The 18878-nt window shown below is 48.0% G+C and overlaps 1 protein-coding gene across 1 annotated transcript; it reads right to left on the bottom strand.

The window, feature by feature from the left end:
- Window positions 1-4847: 4847 nt before the first annotated feature.
- On the bottom strand, window positions 4848-17292 carry LOC114095976 (mas-related G-protein coupled receptor member H-like). Its single transcript, XM_027939407.2, has 3 exons — window positions 16349-17292; window positions 7329-7399; window positions 4848-5428 (listed from the first exon to the last, which is right to left on the bottom strand). Exons 1-3 carry the CDS (start codon window positions 17290-17292, stop codon window positions 4848-4850), a joined length of 1596 nt encoding a protein of 531 aa, XP_027795208.2.
- Between the last annotated feature and the right edge of the window lie 1586 nt (window positions 17293-18878).

Here is an 18878-nt window from a genome sequence, read left to right as displayed (position 1 = left end):
CCCTGTCCCGAGGGGTGGGAGACACGATTTCGTGGCAGCTTATGATCAGATGACGCCAGTTGTGCCCGCAGGGGCAATTTTACTCCTCAGCCCAGTGTCCGAGTGGGAGGCCCAGGATTTTTAAATTTTAATTGAATATCTTTGTTTACCTGAGGAGAGTTCCCCTTCTCTGTGGCCTCTGGGGGCCTGGTGCATCTTGGGCAGTCCACAGAACAGCCAGCAGGGTGCAGTCCATCCACAGTGGCCCTTAGTGACCAGGGGACCCAGTGTTATGCCTACTGTTCCCTGTAGGAAAGGCCGGAGGGAGTGGGGAGGGCCCGGACAGTGTGGCGGGTTTGCAGGTGAAGTTCACTTTGATGCCTGTGATCTGAGCCTCCTACAAGAATGGCGGTGTCCCGAGCTGCCTCCTGTCCTACTGGGGCAGGGCTTGCTGAGCTGCCACCAACCTTGCTGCTCTCTGCTCCGACACCTTCAGCTCTTCATGTCTGTTTTACCATCAGCTGTCCACTAAAACCCACAGACCCGGGGAACCAGGTGCCCTGCCCTGCCCTTAGCTCTGTCTGCCTGTGGCCCTTCTTCCCTTTCAGGATGAGTGGGCTCTGTCGCCCTGCCCACCAGCAGCCCTGTGAGGCCTTACGTGCTCCGGGGCCCAGGCCAGCCTGCACCAACACCTTGCGTCTGCTGACTCTCTGCCCTGAGCCTGGGGGTCACTCTTCTCTCAGATGCCCTCGGTCCTTCGTACGGTGTTGGAGGACTCAGCACCACGGGTTCTGTGCTAGCATGACTCTGAAGCTTCTTGTCCAGCTGGCATCTCTCCTGGCTGCAGGTCACCTGCTGAGCCTTCCTAGAGTGTCCCACAGACATGCCAGACTCCGCCCAGCAGAAGTCCATGCCGCCTTCTCTGATGAAGCCCCAGCTCCTCCCGGTTCCCTGCCCTGCTCTGCTGGTGGTCTGCCCTGGCCCTCTCCACCCAGGCTCGCTCTGCTAGCAGCTGCTGGCTGTGTCTGCACCCTTCACAAGGCCAGGACAGCCAGTACCTTGGCTGTGACAGTCTTGCTGCCTGTTCCTCCCCTCTCTACCATGACCTTCAGGCACAGGCGAGGGGGAAGGCAGAAATGGTCATCTCTCCTGCCCACAGTCCTGTGGATTCTATACCAAATCCTTGAGCCCTGAACCTCCAGGACTGGAACCCTGCTGTTTCCTGCTTCTGTGGGCATCTGTTCCTTGGGTTCACAGTTCCTCTTCTATCTCCCTGGGGCCCTCACTCCCTTGAGTCTCAGATCAGTTAATGACTCGTTATGATACCCAGCTAGGCTGGTGTCCAGGGTCCAGCCTGCTTCTGGGCACCTCACTCCTGCCCCTGCTGAGACACTTGGTACCTTGTGCCCTGGTTGGGCCTACATGGGTGAGTACTTCAGGCGTGGAACCTGCAGGGGTGTCAGTGTCTTCAGGAAGGGGCCTGAGCTTAGATGTTGCTGGAACCTCTGGGCCATGTGTGTGTAGTGTTTTGGGGGGTTATTATTTTTTTGGTACCAGGGATTGAACTTGGGGGCATCTGACCACTAAGCCACATCCCCAGCCCAATTTTGTATTTTATTTAGAAACAGGGTTTCGCTGAGTTGCTTGGCACCTCGTCATTGCTGAGGCTGGCTTTACGCTCACAATCCCCTGTGTCAGCCTCCCGAGTCGCTGGTATTACAGGTGTGCCCGGCTGATTTTCTTTTGACATAGGGTCTCATTAAATGCCCAGGCTGGCCTCAAACTTGCAATACTCTTGCCTTAGTCTTCTGAGTAGCTGGGATTATAGGTGTGCATCACCGTGACCAACTGGGCTGTTTTTATTTTTTTTGGTGCTGCTCATCTGTCTTCCACAGCTATTATACATACCTATAAAATCACACAGAAAAGGGGTTTCAGCCTGTTGCTTTTGCTGAGGTAGCCATCCCAGTATAGAGAGTAGCAGAGCTTGGTGAGGAGACCTACAGCCCCCCATGAAGGAGCACTCCCAGGGCCTGGGATCTCCCGCTAGGAGGCACCTCCTATATTTCCACTGTCTCCCAATAGCGCCCCTTCATGATCAAAACTTTAACACACAGGTCTTTGGGGGGACATCTCAGATCCAAACTAGAGCATCAGGGAATGAGCTGTAAAGATGGCCCAGTCTCATTATTTTGTTCTGTCTGCCAAAGAGAAAAGGGATGAATGGGTCCCCCAAGCCTACCCAGCCCAGGCTGTTCTTACTGATCCTTGGGTCCGGCTGCTATATAGTGACGTGACTCCACATCATTGTAAGTTTTGAATCTTGATTCTTTGTAGTTTAACATTTTAGCATGAAATTGTGACTCGAAATAGCAGTCTTCATCTTAATGTTAACTAACCTTTCTCTTTACATCCTTCAAGTACCTCTTTGTTTGGCTGCTGTAACAAAAGAACCACAGACTGGGTGCGTGGCTTCAGCAACAGACATGTATATATTTCTCCTGGTTCTGGAGGTTGGGGAGTCAGATCAGGATGGCAGCAAAAATTTTAAAAAGGCACTAAACGAAAACATCCACCCAGGCTACTTGTGGGAGGCTGAGACCATGGCCTCTAGTCTGAGGCTGCGTGAGGTGGCAGCACTTAACGTGCCCTGGCTGTTGTCTCCACAGTTCCTGTACCAGCTGGTGACTGCCACCTTCAGAGTGTGTGTGCAGGATGAGCTTGGTGGCTGCAGGGTGGCCGCAGAGTGGAGTCGGCCTCCTGGGGGCTGCTGGTGCCTTACACCTTCCCTCCTACCAGGTCCCTGTGACCGCCTCATGGAGGTGCTACTCTGTCACCTTGTACTGTATTTGCCGTGCTGCTTCTAATTTATGCAGCCGTTTTTGTCCCTAGTTACATGTGTCTTCTTTGCGGTGTAAGCTCCTTTGGGATGCAGACAGTCTCCTGTCCCTGCAGGCTGGTGGCATGGTTCAAGGCTGAAGCTAGGCACAGTCGCTGCCCTCCACCTAGAGGGAAAGCTGAGTGACTGTGACAGTAGGTTGGCAGGTCCCGGCTGGAGGAGGGCTGGCGCCTACATAGCAAGGGCCCCTACAGAGTGATGCCCCAAGTGGCAGGGAGGACGCTCTTGTCCCTTATAAGCAATAACCTGTGGTCGTGTCCGGCAATCGCTGCACGCTAGACTCAGCTGTCCATGCACTGCAGCTAAATAGTTCATTTGCTTCTCCCTGGACCTTGGAGGGGAGCACTGGCTCTTCCAGCCCTGTGGAGTAGAGGCTCTGAGACCCAGAGCAGGATCTGCCTCCGCCAGGGTGGGCAGCTCTTCCTGCCCACGCTGCCTGCAGGGGCCAGGAGCCATTGGATATCCTTAATGGTTTGTTTTTCTTTTTCAAATATCAGAGCTGTCAACCATTTTGCTAATCACACCAAAATTACCCTGGTGTAATTTTAAACGGGTTAACAAAACAGGACACGTGACAAACATCTGAAGGTCAGGGCGAAGCTGGGCGTGGTGCTGCATAAAGGTAATTCCACTACCTGGGCAGGTGACTGAGGCAGGAGGAGACGAGTAGTCCAAAGCCAGCCTGGGCAACTTAGCGAGACCTTGTCTTATAAAGTAAAAATTAAATAAAAATAGAGTGGGGCTGGGTTGTGGGTCAGCCGTAGAATGCTCACCTAGCATGTGTGGGACACTCAGTTTGATCCTCAGTACCACATAAAAATAATAAAATAAAGGTATTGTGTCCAACTACAACTAAAAAAAAAAATTAAAGAGGACAGGGCTTGCCCTTTTGTGGGACCTCAGCACACACCCCCTGGTGGTGGTTGGTCCTCTGGGCTCCCTGGGAACCTCATTTCTCCCAGTTCTGGAAGAAAGCCTCTGGTGTCCCCATGTCAGAAGTGTGGTTCTCATGTCCCAGTGTCATCGAGACTCATTCACTCTGCTGCTGTCCCTCTCTGCCATCATTGTGTTGTCTCATGTCCCAGCTGTCAAATTGCTGTCATCTTGAGACCCAATTCTGAAAACCTCAGCTGGTGCCAAGTGCTCCCTCACTGGCTCCCAGCGTGGAGAGAGAACTGCTTTCGACCAGTTCTCTGTGGGAGCAGAGCCATACAGGGTCTTCCAATGTCTGTTTTTATGGCCAAAGAGAGCTTGGGTGATGATTTTTATGGGTCTTGACACTTAATGAAATAGCTTGGACTGTTGTGTGTTGGACTCCAGGGGATGGTGGTGTTTGGTGGGGAAGACCTAATAAACAACTCATCACTGAAGCTACCTCTAGGCTCTTTCTATCCTCATGACCACACCTGTGGGGGCAAGCGGGGTGCATGCATTCCGAGCTGAGTTACCTTCAAAAAACTAATAACATGCATTAAAATGTTATCTCTTGGGAAGATTCTTAATTTATTTCTCAGGCTTCTCTGTATGCCACAAGTTTTCACAGTATAGGCTTATACCCCTTCAAAATCAGAAATGGCCTATTTTAAAATATCAGTATATATAACTCAGTATCTTAGTGATCACAATTCTATGAAAGTTATATACTTTTGTTGAACAGGGAAAAGTATACACAAAGTTTACTACCTACCTAAGATTTGAGGTATGAGACTTATGTAACTTTTTATATTAAAAAGTTATTGAAGTGAAATTAAAACCGAGATGGCAGAGAGGGACAGATACTGAAGTGTGGACAAGAGTAGCTTCGCTTAAGTAATTAAATTGAGCTATTCAAGAAAAAAAGCCACAAAAATAGGAGTGGGTCCCTTGGTCCCTCTTTGTCCAGAAAGGCTCTGGTTTTTGTACTTCATGGGTTTCTAGCTTTGATGAACTCCTAGGGCTCCGAGGCCGGGCACTCCCCGTCCCTCTTGTTCTAGAATGCCTGGTATTCCACAAGTGTCCAGGCCTCCTTGGAGCGCCTCGGGTTCTGTATTTCTAGACCCCTATGCTCATCTGCGGAGGGAGGTGGTGTGAGGTGGTGGTGGGCAGTCGTTCCCAGCCTGGACTGTGGGGAGCCCTCTGGGGAACCCCAGGATCTGGGTCCCTGGCCCTGCACTTGAGGAGTAAAGGCAGTCGGGACGCTGGAGGAGAAGGAAGAGGTGGTGGGCGTGGGGTTCTCCAGGACACTTCGGCGGCCACTGGACAAGACCTGAAGCAGATGGACAGTGTTCTTCCCTTGGTGATTTGTTCTCCACAATTGCAGGAGCTGCATTTCCCTTGGGTCTGCAATCTCTCGGAGGTGTACAAAGTACTGAGCAGGTGAGGGGCGCTTCCGGAGCTGGTTCTGGGGCAGGGGGCCTGTGGCTGCAGCTGCTGTGTGGCTCAAGATCCCTCGGGTCTGGTGGGTGCTCTTCCCCGCCACGGCACCGCTTCCTGGAGCTGGTGTCCCCTCCAGGTCCTGCTGCCTCAGCCCGTCTCTGCAGCCCTCTTGGCCCCCGTTTCCAAGAACAAAGTCTGATGGCACAAGCAGAGAAGGGGCTATTTGGACAGACCTGGCAGAGCTGAGGGAAGAGACCCCATTGTCCCCATTCCTCCATCACTCATTTATTCCCTTCAGCAAATGCTGACTGAGCACCATACTGCGGAGGCATTGGGCTTGGCCCCAGGAATCCAAGGAACAGCAAAACTATTGAGGTCCAGTCTCAAGGAGCGTGGGCTAGAAGCCTAGGAGGGGAGCCCAGCGCTGAACTTAACATTCAAGTCATTTCCAACAGCGAGAGACACTGGAGGAAAAGCAGGAGGTGCTGTCAGAGCAGAGTGACGACATAGTATGACTGTGGGAGGGCAGCCTGCCTGCAGGGTCACCCGCACTGAGAGCTGGGGCCTGGTGGGTTCTGGCACTGCTGATTCTGCCTCAGGAGAAGGGCGGGCATCCTGGAACACGGGTGTTTGAAGCCAGTTTTTAGGTGGCTGAAGAGAGAACAGCCCTGCTACTGCCTGCTCTCTTCCCACTGCCACCTATTGAAACCTTGTGTGTCTCTTCTGTCCCCATGGGCATGCGTTGGGATCCTTTGCTCGGCACCTGGGTTCTGGCTGGGACTGGAGTTCACTGGGCTCCCCACCCTAAGTCTTTGGTCCACCAGGGCTGCCACAGTCCCTGGGTCATGGTGACTTCTGAGCCCATTTGTCCTGAGAGCCACTCTCTAGCAATTAGCCACCTATCTCAGAGGGCCAGCCCTGAAGGCTGTGTTTCTCAGGTGACATGCCTGCTGGTGTCAGCTGGGTTTAGTCAGTGGGAGGCCTTGGAGCAGTGCAGGAGAAATGGAGGAGCCCGCATATGTCACCCCATGTCACCCGCCCTCTTGGCTTCCTGGGCAGCACCCATGTATCCTCCTGGCCTCAGCAACAGCTTCCATCCTCTAGCCCCTCCCCAGGGGGCCGAGTCCAATGTTGCAGGCTCTGGGGGTCCTCACGTCCCATCTGTCCTTTCAGCCCTTCTGTCATCTACAGAACCAAATGGCCCCGTCCGACTCCTGCAGGTGGTATCTGTTTTCCTGACAGAGCTGCCTAATTCAAGGGTGGCCTCTCGCCCATCCAGTGTGACTTCCCTGGTTATGGGTTTTCCCATGGAGGTTGCCCTCAGGGTCCTGCACTGCCCCCAGGAAGGTGCTCTGGAGCCTTTTGGCTCCGAAGTCCCTCAGCCCATTGAGGCTTTTCTTCTGTAGCCCCCCTCCCACCCTGGGCCCCCGGCCTGCCAGCCCCGGCTTCCCGCCAGCCTGGTTGCTCGAGCACTTATCTCTGTTTGGATGGAAAATTGCTCCTTTATCGTGGTGTATTTTTTCCTACCCATGATTTCCCTGTCAACTCCGCAGAATCCAGGAGGCCTGCTATGGAGATGCCATGCCAAGTCGTCAGGAATGTGAAAAAAAAAATAAACAAAATAAAACCTCTCCGAAGAGCCAGCTTTTGCAAATCAAGAACGCTTTGGCTTCCATACAGTCGACTCTGCTCCGTCTTTCCAAAATTCTGTATAAATTAAGCTCAGAAGCCAAGAATGTGACTTTTTGGTCAAAGCTGTAGCCTGCCTTCCCCTGGGACAATTTACGTCCCTGGCTTTGATGGATGGTGGGCCTTGATGGGCGGGGACAGGGAACCTCAGTTTAGAAATATCCAAAGTTCATTCTCTTAATATTGCCATTTTACAAAGGAGGAAGCAGAACAGTTTTTGTTCCTTGCCAATCAACTAAGGACAAACCAATATCAATTTTATTTCTTTAATGTTTCAACAAACTGTATTTCATTTCCTGGTCTGACAAAGACAGGCCACTGTGCTTGGCAACTTTCTCTCACCCTCTGACTTCTCTCTCATAGGTCTAGGAAGAGCAAAATGAAAATACCAGCTTTGCATCGCTACAACAGAACACCAGAGGCAAGTAACCTAATAGAGAAGGCAAGCTTATTTGGCTCACAATTTTGGAGGCCACACTGGCCTGTTCTCTTGTGAGGATGGGATATGGTGGAAGGTGTGGGAACAGCAGTCATCCCTGAGCTGCAGAGAAAGAGATCTATGCTGGTCCCACAATCCCCTGTGAGGGCTGGCCCCCAAAGACCGGGAGACCTTCCTCTAGGCCGTCTCCCAAACCTCCTCTACCTCCCAATATCCCCACCCTGAAGGACCAAGCCTCCAATCACGACAGACCCTCGGAGGACCTGCAGACACGTCACAGCCGTGGGAAAGCCTTATTTGCTCAGTCCCACTCTGGTTTTAGAAGCTCCATTTCTCTGAACTCAACCTGGTCAGTTCTTCATTCCAGTGCCGTCTCGTGTCGTCATCACCATTGTCACCTCTGTGCCCATGTTGTCCCAGGGAGCCCCTTCCTGTTCCCTTGGCTCTGCTGCTGCTGCAACACCTGATTTCTAAACTGAGCTTCCTCGCTCCAGCCAGCCCTTTGCTCAGATGCCACTTCTACGAGATGCTGTTTTCGTCAGCTTTTTCATCACTGTGACCAAAAGACCCCACAAGAACGATATTAGAGGAGGAGGTTTATTCAGGGCTCTTGATTTCAGAGGCCTCAGTCCCAGGACAGCCAACTCTATTTTGGGGGGCCTGAGGTGCAACAGAACCTCATGAAGGGTGTGGAGGAGGAGAGCAGCTCAGGACTTGGCCACCAGGAAGCAGATAAACAGAGAGGGGGACAAAATGCAAACCCTAAAGTCAGGCACCCAGTGACCCACCTCCTCCAGCCAAGCCCAGCCTGCCTACCGTTACCACCCGGTTAACCATTCAAATGGATTAACGCACTGATTAAGTTAAGACTCTTAAACCCTAATCATTTCACCTCCAAATTTTCTTACATTGTCTTATGCATGAGCTTTTGGGGGGGAACCTCATATCTAAACAATAACAGATGCCATCCCTGACCACCATAGAAACATAATAATACCTCTGTCACTTTGTCCTTTTTCTCTACTTTTTATTATTTTTATCTGCAGTGCCTTAAACAGTGCCAGGCACATGCAGGGCTCAGTGGACATCTGCTTAATGAATGGAACAGTCCTGACCGGAAGATTCTAATAGGCTGCACCTCAGTCCTATGCCTGAGTTGTGGTGGCCATGGGGTACAGAGATGAACTGTGCCATGTCCTCTGCTTCCCACACAAGCAAGAGGCAGAATGGTTTTGATGCCAGGGCAGGAAAAAAAAGAGCCATTCAGACTAGAAAGATGAGTATCCTTCTAAATTATTTTTATCATAAACTAGGAGCACAATCAGTAGATAACTGACCCTACAACCTAAATTGTATAAGAAGAATGATTTCTAAATCACCTACATTAAACTCAAAATGGTTTTGTTTTGGCACATAATTCGCCCCTATTTCATCAGTCCGTATCCAGGAAGGGTATGCAGCAGGGGAACTCATGTTCTCACTCGGAAGTTCACCTGACAGTCTATTCATTTTTGGGTTGATGTGGAAGCCACATTCTCAGATTCAAGCTTTTTGCCAGTGCATTAAGATTTTTCTATGATCATGATGGGCCATGCTGACTCCTGCTCTGGAAGTCTTCAGGGTCAAGTCTGAGATGGGCTCTGTGCTATGTACCTTTATTTTTTGTTCACAAGCTATGGGAGAGCCAGAACGGTTTTCTAAGTAAAACCCCAACTTGACGATAAGTGCTTCTCCGTGTACTGGGTGTTCCATACACAGATGGAAAACTGCTGTTGTGAGCATGAATCTTGGTTAGGCTTCTTAATTTTCCCAAAAGTTTCTCAATCCCATCAGCTGATCAGTTAATGTTTTGAAGTTTGTGTGTCACTGTTGGCCAACCCCAGAATCTGTCTTGCCCACCAGGATATATGCGGGCTGTTTCTGCTCAAATTTGATCAAGTTCTCACCTGGAAAAAATGTACAGCCATAATTTGAAAGACTAACTATGCATCAAATTCCTTAGATATTCTGTCAATTTCATGGACAGTTAGAAAGCCATCTACCCCACCACCCCCCTAGAATTACTCTCTGCTTAATGAAAGGAAGCATCAGAAGTGTCCATGCAACTGAATATTATTTGGCAATAAAAAGGAATGAAATACAGATACATGCTGTAATATTGGTTGAAAACATGCTAAGAAAGAAGTTGGTCACAAATGACCACACGTTGTCTGATTCCATTTATAGGAAATGCACAGAATGGACAAATACATAGAGACTGGAGAGAGATCCACAGCTGTTGGGATCTGGGGCGTGATTGCCAATGGGCATGGGCTTTATTTGAGGGGAGAAGAAAATGTTCTAAAACTAGATTGTGGCAATGGTTATGTAAGTCTGTGACTATTCTAGAAGCCATTAAACTGTACATTTTAGATGGGTGACTTTGGTGGCTAGTGAAGTAGATCTCAATAGAGGTGCTTAAAACAGCCAGAGCTGCGTTTACTGTAGGGTGGATTCTAAGCCTGTATCCCCCGGAAGATCCACGGCAGAAGCCGTTCAGAGCAAGCGCAGCCTGTGTGTCTCCTGCCTCCTCCACCAGCCCTACCCAGGAACCAGGTGGCCTGCAGAGAATGCCGGTCACTCCCCACCGGCCCCAGGTTTTTCTTTTTATTTTGACTGCAGAAAGCCCACACCCTGTACCTGATGCAATGTGACGACACATGACCGCGGCCACACATGACCGTGGCCTGCATGTTCACATCTTTGTTTTCCCCTTGGCCTTCATCTCCGGTGCTACCTGTGCTTTTCTGATTTCCACTGTTACCCATTTCACTTTCCATTTAATTCATTTGCGTCAGCCACTTCATGCCCTTTGGTGTGTGTGCAGATCAAGTGAACACACCTCCCTGTGGACATCCTTAGAGATGGGACTTATAATGGCCTCCTGAGCCTTCCAGCTCCTCTTAGGATGAATCTGGAAGGTGAACCACAGTTAGTCCTCTGTAATAGTTGGGACAGAAAATAACCCCTTGCACTGTTTGGTTCTGGAGAAAGGGTGGCAGCTGACTGGCCTTTAGATAACCTATGTGCATGAATGCCTCAAGACCCTCTGGACCCAGAGAAAAGGAGACTTTGACACTGAGGACCCTCCACATTGAATTGCTCAAGGGCTGGTTAGGAACTGAGCACTTTGAGTTTTGTGTTTTCAGCTGAGAAGAAATTAAGAAATGCCATTTAAAAAAAATCTGGTAGGTTGACAAGTTTGCATCATGTATATCTAATAGTTTTGTTAAATCCATCTAGCAATCCTACCCCCAAGAGAAACAGCTACCTCTTTAAAAAGTTCTGTACTTTTAAGAAAGTGATCAAAGTTCAGGAAGGGATCATTTCAATTATTTCCAGAAGGGTTAGAAAGATGACAAGAAACAGAGTATTGAAAATCATCATTAGAATTATTTATTAAGAACAGAAAGGCCAAAAATAGGGAACATAAGAGGGTTTTACACTGGTCAATGTTGTTTTTGTTGTAAACACAACTGCTCTCTTTTTTTGTGTGATGACAGGACTTTTTTTTAATATTTTAGTTTTTAGTTGTAGTTGGACACAACACGTTTATTTCACTTATTTATTTTTATGTGGTGCTGAGGATCCAACCCAGGGTCTTGCATGTGAGAGGCAAGCGATCTACCGCTGAGCCACAACCCCAGCCCATGATAGAACTTTTCTACAGAAATATTCTTTAGAAATTATTCAGTGTGAGGGGCTGGGGATGTAGCTCAGTGGGAGAGCACTTGCCTAGCATGTGTGAGCTCCACATAAAAATAAATAAACAAAATAGAGGTATTGTGTCCATCTACAGCTAGGAAAAAATATTCAGTGGGCAAAATATCATTGTACAGAACTTGCATTCTTCCTTCCTGGTTTCTTTCCAGATATCTTTGAAAAGAAATAACCAAATAGGATTGTTTTCTTTCTTTCGTCTTAACTTTGATTTGACTTTTCCTTGCAATTGATTTTCACTCTCAACACTTCAATGCACCCCAGGTGAGATTCTTCTGCCTAGCCCTGAACAGCCTTTGTGGGGTCTCGGGAGAGTGAGCCGGCGCTCGAGCCACACAGACGTGTTGTTGGTGGAATTGCTACTTGAGGAGAATTTGAGGGAAACTTCCTGATACCTTCCCTAAACTTGGTTTAGTAAAATGTGTCCCACCCTGTCACCTGGGCCCCCATGACTCTGTTTGCATCGGGAAACCAAAGGTTCAGTCAAACCCCACAGGTGATCCCCGGAAGGCACCAAGAGTGGAATTTTTAAAACTGTCCACAATGGTCCTCACTACTGACAGTTGCTGTGACAAGCCCTTCTGATAATGGATGCAACATCCTTCTGTGTCCTGGGAGGCAGATGTCCACATTGTCCCCCTCCACCAGCATGAAGAAGCAGGGGGCCTTGGGGACTCGGGGAACTTGCCCAGGACCACAATCAAGCATTGATGAGCTAGGAGGGATCTGAGCCCAGGTTTGAACAGCCCTACACACACACACACACACACACACACCCCAGGGGACAGAATGTGGTGGAGCCCACCAACCCCTAACCCATGTGGTGACTCAGGGTGCCATGGTTGACGGAGTGGGCAGGAGCTATTGGATATGGAAAATGAAAAACCCCCAAATAATGAGGCCTGGGAAAAGGGAATGAAAAAGCCAGACTTTCTCAAGGTAAATCTCTTTCAGATGCTGGCCGCAGGCAGGGGAAAAAATGTGTCATCAATCCTAAAGTGGTAGTCTCTAGGGAGCACTAATCTCTTCCAAGATAATGCCTCTCCAGGTGCTGGCCACTGACCCCCCAGCCCCAAACTCAAATTCCTCAGTGCCCAGACTGACATGCTCACTAAATCACCCACAACCTATATAAGCCCAGTCCCCTCCTTTGTTCAGTGGCTCATTTTCCACCAGGAAAGTGGGTCTGTTCCCATAGGTGTGGTCCCGATCCTGAGTAAAGGCTGAAATGATCTATGAAGTGTGCATCCAGTAAGCCCGTCTCTTTGTGCTAATGTTCTGCTGAATGAACTATGATTTGGTGGCACTAGGACTGTTCCAACAATGATTATCACCAAATATAAATTAGGATGTACTTTAATAAATACAATAGTGGGTTACTATCCCTTAAAATATGGAATGCTCAATTAAATTGAGGAGAAAAATGTTGGGCCGCTAGTGGATGAATGGGTGGAGACATGGTGGGTAACTTATAATCACACTGAGTCACACAGACACAAATGTTAATGTCTAGCCCATAAATGTAAGAAATGTTCAGAGTCACTAATAATCAAAAATAATAAATTGAAGTCACAGGCTATAATTTTAGCCTATACAAACAGCATAGCCTAGAACCAATACAATTGCAACTTTTTCTGTATTCTTTTTCTTTTCTCTCTGGGGGTTGTGGTGCTGGAGGTTGAATCCAAGACCTCATGCATGCTAGGCAAGTGCTCTATGACTGAGCCACACCTCCAGCCAGTGTGACTTTTCCAACTAGCCGGAGTGGTAAGAAGGGCACACACAGATGCTGCCAAGAGGAGAAAGGCCTGTTTTTACCCTTCTGGAAAGGTCAACAGCTTCACACCCTTGCTCTGTCCTGCAATGGAGGGTGATCTACTGGGGCTCATTTTCTATGCTGAAAAGAGAACTTTCACCCCCTTTTGCCCTTTTGCCTTTTGTGGATGTCACAGAGAGGGTGTCTTCACCAAGAATCCCAACTGTAAATGCAGCCGTGCACCCTCTGGATCCCTTTCTCATCAAAGAAGCAGTTGTGAGGAGTAATAGCTATACATCATCCTCAGAAGGAAAAGATGCCGTTCTCCATCCCCAGACACTCCAGAGGCCCTGTCAGAGCTGGGTCCTCAGAAAGCATCGCTTCCTTCTCTTGGCAGTTGCCTGCCTTTACAAAATCGCCCTTTGATGGGATGTATTTGGCTTACCCTGAGAAGTGTACATTAGAAACCTTCCTACTGCACTTACGAATGGGATGTCATTGAGGACACCTCACCCCACGACCTCCCAGAAAGAATCAGGAAACAGTGTACGTCTGAATACCTATGAAACCAGAAGCTTGACACTTATTGCTAAACTTTTTTTTTTTTTCTCTTTGCTTTGACTTCCAGAAAACTCAGAAACAAATGTATGACTTACCTTTAGCAATTGCACCAGCCCTCATGGGAAGTGTCTGAGCTTTCCAATATGGCTTTTCTTTCCTTACTATATTTACCCTGTTCCAACCATCTGTAGTTATTATTTCAACCTCTAGTATTTACTTTGTTTTGGTGAACCACATCAATGATGGAGATATAAATAAATATAAGTTAAAAATATCAAAAGAAACATTCAAAAGCTCCTGTTAGATGTCAAGGAGGCCTTCTGAAAAAGTCTGGAAACCACAGGTCAGTTCTGAGAGCTTTTCACTGAGACTCTGTCCTTGTTCTCACACTGATTCTGTGTCACTTTTAGAGCAAATATTTGATCTCATGTTCTGTATTACTGGGAGACCTGAGAAACCTGGGCATCTCCCAGTGTAGACTTGATCTCTGTTATTGTTTATTTAAATAGGAGAATCCATCCATAAAATATCTTTAGTTCCTTATAGGAAAGGTTTATGTCAGCTATTATTATATTATTTTACATTTATATATTTGTTTATGGACCAGATATTTCTTGAGCGCCCGCTGTGTGTGGCACAGTTTGTGTGATCCTGGGGAAGATGCATAATAACTCTGTAGGAGTCTGGTCCCTTCAGCTCTCAGGCTGGGAGACCCTGAGGCCGGGGCTGTGACTTACCCACTGAGCAGTCTCAGGCAACTAAGAGGCCTTCAGTTAATGTCTGGTTAAATAAATAACTGATGAATGTAAAATTCTTCCCCAAGCCTTGCTTTTCAATTTTTTTATTTTTTATTTGACAAATAATTTTTTTGTCTTTGTGGGATACAATGTGATGTGATCTATGTATGCATTATGCAGTGAAGAGGACAAGCTAATTAACATATCACCACCCTGCAGACTTTATAATTTTGTGTGGTGTTTTGTTTCGTTTTTGTATTTAAAGGTTACCCTTTCAGCAATTTCCTTGGTGGGGGGGTGGGTGTTGTCATTGTTTTTGTTACTAGAAATTGAACCCAGGGCCTCGATCATGCTGAACAAGTGTTCCACCACTGAGCTACATCCACACTTTTAGCGATTTTGAAATATACGATACATTATTATTAACTGTTAACTCCAGTCACCATGCTGTGCAGTAGGTCCTGAAAGTGTATTCCTCTTAACTGAAATTTTGTACCCTGCGGTTGCCACCACCCAGCCTCTGGTAGTCCCCATTGTGCTCAATTTGATTGAGCATTCCATATTTTAATCATTCCACTATTGTATTTATTAAAAGTACATCCTAATTTATATCTGGTGATAATCATTTGTTGGAACTGTCCTAGTGCCACCAAATCATAGTCCATTCAGCAAAATCCGAAGGTAAGTGGAATTAAATTTAAGAATTTGTTACATGATGATCAGGTTGGACTGCAAGATAATTCCAGTAAGAAAATGGCTGGATGAGCAAAATTTATAAATAGTCTTGGAAAGTGCTGGGGCTTGGCTTAAAATAGTGAAGTCCATCCAGAGGGCCTTGGGACCACAGTGAAATGTTTGCTTTGTAATAAAAAAAGAAAACACCTCATTCCAAAAAGAGTTGGCAGCATCTCAAGTCGGGTACTCAGAACTGAATTGAGAAATGAGGGATGGTGGGCTGAAGAGATGGTGTAATAGCCATGCGCTGAAATTCTCTAGAAAAATACATGGTTTTGTTTTGTACACATTTTGCAAAGAAAGTATTCTTCCATCTGTTGTATTTTATGGATGTATCTATACCACAGATTAAGGGAAGGAAGGAAGGAAGGAAGGAAGGGAGGGAGACAAAAGTGAAAATTTCCATGTTCAAGCAAAGCTTCAGTGATTCTTTTTGAAATTCCCTTGCTTTTTATTTTATTTTTTAAATTTTCATAGTACTGAGGGTTGCACCCAGGGCTTCACACATGCTAGGCAAGTGCTCTACCAGTAAACTACATCCCTAGCCACTTTTAGTTTTATTTTGAGGCAAAGACTTGCTACATTGTCCAGATGATAGGCATGCGCCACCAAGCCCGGCAGTTCCTGCTCTCCTATTCCCCAACGCATCCCAGGATGAATTCTTTTTTTTTTTTTTTTTTCTTTTTGTGGTGTTGGGGATTGAACCCGGATGAATTCTTAATATGTAAATAATAGGGACACTTCTATAGGACAGGCTGATAGTCCCTTGTAAGTATTCATAGTCATCTTTGCGTCTCCAACAATTCACATTCCTTTCTAAGAAGAAAGGAATGTGAATTGTTTCTTTCTAAGAAGAAAGGACTAATCAGGAGCACAAGGTTTGAAAAGAAGACCTAAGGGAGAGACAGTGGGGAGTGGTGTTGAAGACATTAGTGCAAACAATTTAAGATATCACCTCTCAAAGACAGTCCTGGGTATCATGGGTGCAAGGGAGGGCTTGGGGTCGGGCTCTGCGGGTCCCGTTCCAGCTGGGCCTTCCATGCTCCGTAACTTTACTAAACCTCTGGGAGCCCCACTTCCTTCACTTTTCATGGCCGAGTAACAGTGTTGAGTCCTAAGGCTGTTAAGAGATGAACTGAGACAATGTGTGTAAAACGTGGGGCTTGGTGCCTGGAAGAGAGTAAGTGTCCTAAAAGGTTAGCTGTCACGAAGCCACAGGGGCCAGGTGGATCGTGGGACTGCATGTCTTGTTGCTATTACTAATTCCCAGGAGGAACAAAGGAACTGATTTTTATCTTAGGTGAGCTGCAGGTGGGAAAGCAGAGAGGTGTTTTCAGAACATGTTACCTTTTCCCATGGAGATAGCTTCCGACCCTCAAGAGTGTCCTAAGGACCTCGAGGTCGGAGAGGAAGGGGCAGCGTTCCCACCTGAAGTTGGCTCTGGCTTTTCCTCAAAGACCTTCAGCAGCGCTTCTTTCAGGGACTTTCTACTTTTCTTTCTCCTAAGACCTCCCACCACGAAATAGACAATTGGATTCACACTGCAATTGATGGTGGACAGCAGGTTCAGATAGGGGAAGAACTTCCACACAGACTCGTCGCTGGGGTTGGAGTAGTAGACGATGATGAACAGGACCTTCATGGGCATGGCGAAGACCAGGAACAAGACCACGGTGGCCGTGACGATCACATAGAGCTTGGCCGGTTGACGGGACTTGAGGTGGCAGCAGACCTGGACGGAGAGGATCAAGTTGGAGAAGATCATGAGAGGAACGAAGACAAGGAAGGTCAAGACCCAGGAGAAGGCGTACACGTATCGGCACTCTGGGAATCTCGGCTCCGCTGCCAGAAGGCAGAAGAAGTTTTCCAACCCCGATACCAGCACCGAAAGAGCCCACAGCAGTGCGCAGGCCACGGCCGACTGGTGCCTCGGGCGGCGGCACTGGTACCAGATTGGGTACAGCACCGAGAGGCAGCGCTCCACGCTGATGGCAGTGAGCAAATGCAGACCCGTGTTGTAGCCGAAGATCATGAGGAGGAGGACGTAGCTCAGCAAGGTGTCATCGTGCAGGTGGAGGCTGTCCACCAGCTGGAAGATGGACGAGCAGAGAAGGACCATGAAGTCGGCAATGGCCAGATGCAGAATGTAGACAGTGAACGGCTTCCTCTTGACGCAGAAGATGAGAAACAGTATCAGGACTCCGTTCCCAGTGACTCCGGGGACACAGATGAGCAGGGAAAAGTAGACATGGCCGTGCTCTCTTTCGGCCTCTGACAGGGGCTCCCTCACCTGCTCTGATGACCAGGTTGTTCCATCCAGGGAGTCGTTTCTGGGATACAGTGTGGATTCCGAAGGATTCAGGGTCACTGTCCATGGCTCCATTCTTGGGGATCACTGGTTTCCTCCTGCACACCTGTGGTCAGAAATGGAAGATGGAGCTGATGGTGTCATTTGCTGTGCATCCCACAGTGAGTTGGTTTTTGATCCTCCCTCACAGTGGTGTGGGAGGATGTGTGCTGCTGTGTTTCCCATCTTCTCCCCCCATTCCTCTCCCCTTCTGTTCTCCGCCCAGGCAGATTCCACTGTGATCTCCGGGTTTCCTCCACTGAACCCAAGACTGGGCTTCTAACCTCACCTCCAGCCATTGCCTCCAACCAGGATTCTTTCTCTCTGGCCCTGTGGAAAAACCCACTGTGTTCCTAATTTGTCCCCTGCCTTCCTGAAAGAGATTTCTAAGGGTTCTTACCAAAAATAGAGGACAGAGCTAGGAGAAAGGATCCAAAATAAAAAAGGATAAAAAACATACCAATGATCAAAAGCCCATGCAAAAAGAAGTAAGCGCTCATGGTTGTGTCTAGAAACTTCTGCCCCATCTCTCTCTTGAGATACTCTTCCTTTCCCATGCCTTGGCTTTTGTTTATAATATCCACATAACCCCCCAACAGTTTCTATGCACCAGTAAACACAATTAACAGCTGTTTGTGTCTTTCTCTCCTGTACATTGGGGGTCATCCTCTTGGGCTTAGCTGACAGGACGATCCAGCTGCCAATAGGAGAGACAGGGGGAGAGGGAGGGAGGAAGAAAAGAGGGTCGCTCTGTTGAACTGGGGTTCAGGGGACAAGGGCTACCTAGGGTGGGCGGGCATGCAGGATTGTGGGGTCAGGGCCCAGGACTGCCTGGTCCACACTTCTCTGTCCTTACCTGGTGTCCTGGTTGCCCGAGGATTCCCTGACCCCAACCCACTGAGACATGGGTAGGAACAGGATTCAGGGAAGGGCTTACAGGGCTTTCTAGATTGTTTCTCTGTGAACTCTTGACAGCAAAGGATAAGCCGTCTCATCTTGACAGATGGGACTGTGTTAAGAGTCACTTGTCAGTCTTCCTTGGAAACTTGGAACACATTTTCTAAGACTTGGCTGGATGTCCAGGACAGCCAGTGAACCTTAGCTATAACCAATTGAGATACTATGAAACATGTATTTGGTCTTTTCTCTTTTCCCAGCATACACTCCTGAAATCCTTGGAATCTCCAAAGTAATGTGTCTTTTGCATGCTAATGAAGTGGCTGGTGGCTGGCAGCTTCAGGATATGGCTGGTCACTGAAAGACCAAGGCAGGATGAGAGGATTGGGACTTTTAGCACCATCCTGCAACCTGCAGGGGGGAAAGAGGGGTTGAAGGTTATTGATCACCAATGACCAATGATGTCACCAATCATGCCAAGGTAATGCACCTCCATAAAACCTGGGAGGACAGGTCCACAGAGCTTCAGATTGCAGAACACACGGAGTTTCCCAGAGAGAGTATGGAAGTCTGTGTCCCTCTAGACCTCACCTCATATACCTCTCCATCTGCATCCTTTGTAACACCCTTTAAAATAAACCACTAAATGTAAATGTTCCCCTGAGTTCTGTGAGCCACTTGAGCAAAGTAATAGAACCCAACGAAGGTTCAATCGCAGGAACCCT

The sequence above is a fragment of the Marmota flaviventris genome, chromosome 6, assembly GCF_047511675.1.
Source record: "Marmota flaviventris isolate mMarFla1 chromosome 6, mMarFla1.hap1, whole genome shotgun sequence".
Taxonomy (NCBI): Eukaryota; Metazoa; Chordata; class Mammalia; order Rodentia; family Sciuridae; genus Marmota; species Marmota flaviventris.
The sequence above is the reverse complement of the archived record's forward strand: the minus strand, read 5'-3'. Positions and strand labels throughout refer to the sequence as shown.